The sequence below is a fragment of the Sinocyclocheilus anshuiensis genome, unplaced genomic scaffold (assembly GCF_001515605.1).
Source record: "Sinocyclocheilus anshuiensis isolate Anshui unplaced genomic scaffold, SAMN03320099.WGS_v1.1 scaffold64, whole genome shotgun sequence".
Lineage (NCBI taxonomy): Eukaryota > Metazoa > Chordata > Actinopteri > Cypriniformes > Cyprinidae > Sinocyclocheilus > Sinocyclocheilus anshuiensis.
In genome coordinates this window covers 720,895-723,496 of record NW_015557063.1, presented here as the reverse complement: position 1 = coordinate 723,496, position 2,602 = coordinate 720,895, and the positions used below count along the sequence as shown (strand labels likewise).

The 2,602-nt window shown below is 32.7% G+C and overlaps 1 protein-coding gene across 1 annotated transcript in view; it reads right to left on the bottom strand.

The window, feature by feature from the left end:
* LOC107676547 (uncharacterized) overlaps window positions 1-1,890 on the bottom strand; it is a 7,431-nt gene extending 5,541 nt beyond the window's left edge. The window contains exon 1 of the mRNA XM_016471125.1: window positions 949-1,890. Within this exon, the coding sequence (XP_016326611.1) occupies window positions 949-1,073 (125 nt within the window). The 5' untranslated portion in view covers window positions 1,074-1,890. The remainder of the gene's footprint in view (window positions 1-948) is intronic.
* Between the last annotated feature and the right edge of the window lie 712 nt (window positions 1,891-2,602).

Below are 2,602 nucleotides of genomic sequence, written 5' to 3'. Positions count from 1 at the left end.
TTGCACCCCTAATATATATATATATATATATATATATATATATATTCATTTTCAAATATATTTAAATTGAAATATTATGTATGTGCCACCAGGCCTAAAAACTAAGCATAAATATTGAAAGGCATTTGCATCTGCTGCCCCTGAAACATATTTCTATTATATTTATTACATAAACATATCTCTATTATATTTATATTACCTTTAAGTAGTTTTAGAAGTCAAAAACATTTTAAACTGAATTGTTGTCATCTCTGTAGTTTGAAATTTATGTGACTTTTGTTCCATTATAAGGTTTTATGGTACTATTTTGGCCAGGTTTGAAAAGATTTTAAACTCAAGGGACTAACCTGGTCAAATAAAGGTTTAATGATAAAAAAAAAGAGTAAGACTAAATTTCACCTGAACACATATCAGTGTTATTTTAATATTTATATACTATTATAGAGTAGTATTTATAAATGTAGCTTTTATTTTTTATATGTTTTCATTCTAATTTTAGTTTTAGTAGTTCTATTTAGATTTTTTTGCGCCCTAAGATTCCAGATTGTCAAATAGTTGTATCTCGGCCAAATATTGTCCTATCCTAACAAACCATACATCAATGGAAAGCTTATTTATTCAGCTTTCAGGTGATGTATAAATCTCAGTTTTAAAAAATGTACCCTTATGACTGGTTTTGTGGTCCAGGGTCACATATGCTTTTGTCATATTCAGTGTTTTTTATTTTTTTTGTTCATTTAGCTTTATTTTTATTTCAGGTTAATTTAAAGAAATTTTAATTGTAAAAATCTCAAACTCATTTTTTTTTCAGTTAGTTGCCAAGTCAACATTTTCGTTTAAGTTTTTCAATATTAAGTTTTTAATATTTATATTTTGTTTTATTTAGCTTGAATGAAAAATTGTAATAGTTAATTTTACATATCCTCCAGAGAAAGTTTAAACACATACCTGTATGATCCATGGTGGTGATAATGATGGTTGTGAGGATGCTGTTGAGGTATGGGATGGTAATGTTTGTAAATTTTCACCTCATCCTCGGAGGAGCCACGCACAGGTGTGAAGTATCTTTCCATCTTATACACTTGCTACACTATCAGTATTTAGCTTCGTTACTCTGTTGATGCCTCCCTTGCAATTCCTGAAAATGATTTTTTTAGCTCTGATTTGGGCATGTGATCCTTGTAGCTTTTTGGGGTCTGTTTAAAATTTGTTTTGAAAGTTCCAGTAGTCTGAAGAATGAATGATCTTCTAAAGAAATATATTCAAAAGTGCATCCTTTCACAAGCAGATGTTTCTTCACCAGGCTCGAGCAGCTGAGTGAAACAGGTCTACTGCTGCCAGGGCTTTGTGTCACCCAATACCCATCTGATTCTGATGTAATGACTCCACATTGAGGTCAGTGAAAACACGGGGGGAGAACACAGCTGGAACACAATCGATCAGGCTTTGGTCATGGACATTGATGGAATGGACATTGCATGACATATAGGCTATTTGGGTCACGTACACAAAATGGTGTGAATGAAATTCATAAGGCTACTCAGTTACATCACAATGGATTTATTGGATGACATTTATTTATATTTAATGGCATAGACAAATTGTTCCTTTTCATATGACATCCATGTCACATCCTATCACCTACTTAAATTTTAAACAACATGCTATATTTTTCTTTATAATGCATAAGTGTAGTTGACGTGGACATTTTGTTAATTTATACGACTTCATAAATTCACTGAAAAGGCGAAAAAATGTAAAAACAAAAGAAATTATGACTATTTACAGCACATAAAATACACATTTACCCTTATACAGTCAGATGTTAACCTAAAATCTTGATGTTGCTTGCACCAACTACCCATAAAACATATATACATCAGTCACCTTCCATTTGTGATGCTCATGTTCAGAGCACATGGAATCTGATATTTAAAGACTGATTAAAAAATAAAGACTAATACATCAACTCACTGGCTGAAGGTTTTCATTCAGGTCATGACTGATAGGATTTATTCATGGGCAAATGGACTTTACTTTAAGAATGTTACGTGATTAGTGTGAGGTCGGTGCCATCTAGTGGTTAACTTTCAAATGAAAACCCAGGCCCAAAATATGCAGATCTTTCCACACTTTTCCATTCGTCACATTAAGATCTTCTTTATTTTAATACGTTTTTTACGCACCATGTTGTGACGCAAAATGACACAAAATGACACCTTGAAATAAAACGAGACAATGTTATATTAGCAGTAGGTCGGAAAGTTACTGTACGATGATGGCGAATCTGCGAAGTCATTTCAAAAGCTGTCGCACAAACGACGACAGCCGCCGAGAATAAATCATTGCGTTGTGTAAATCTTTAGGAACGAAAACAAATTGTATCATTTACATCAATTTTGGAGATTAAATACTGTCATTTAACTTTGATGATCCCTGAAACCTAAACCCAAAACGATTGTGTTTATTTAGCGCCGTGTAATATAAACCCGTTTAACAGAGTATCATGCTACTAACTGAGCACTGAAATCTTCGTCAATAAACAGGTTTCTACCGGCCCCTTACATGATGAATACTGTCATTTAACTTTGATGATCCCTGA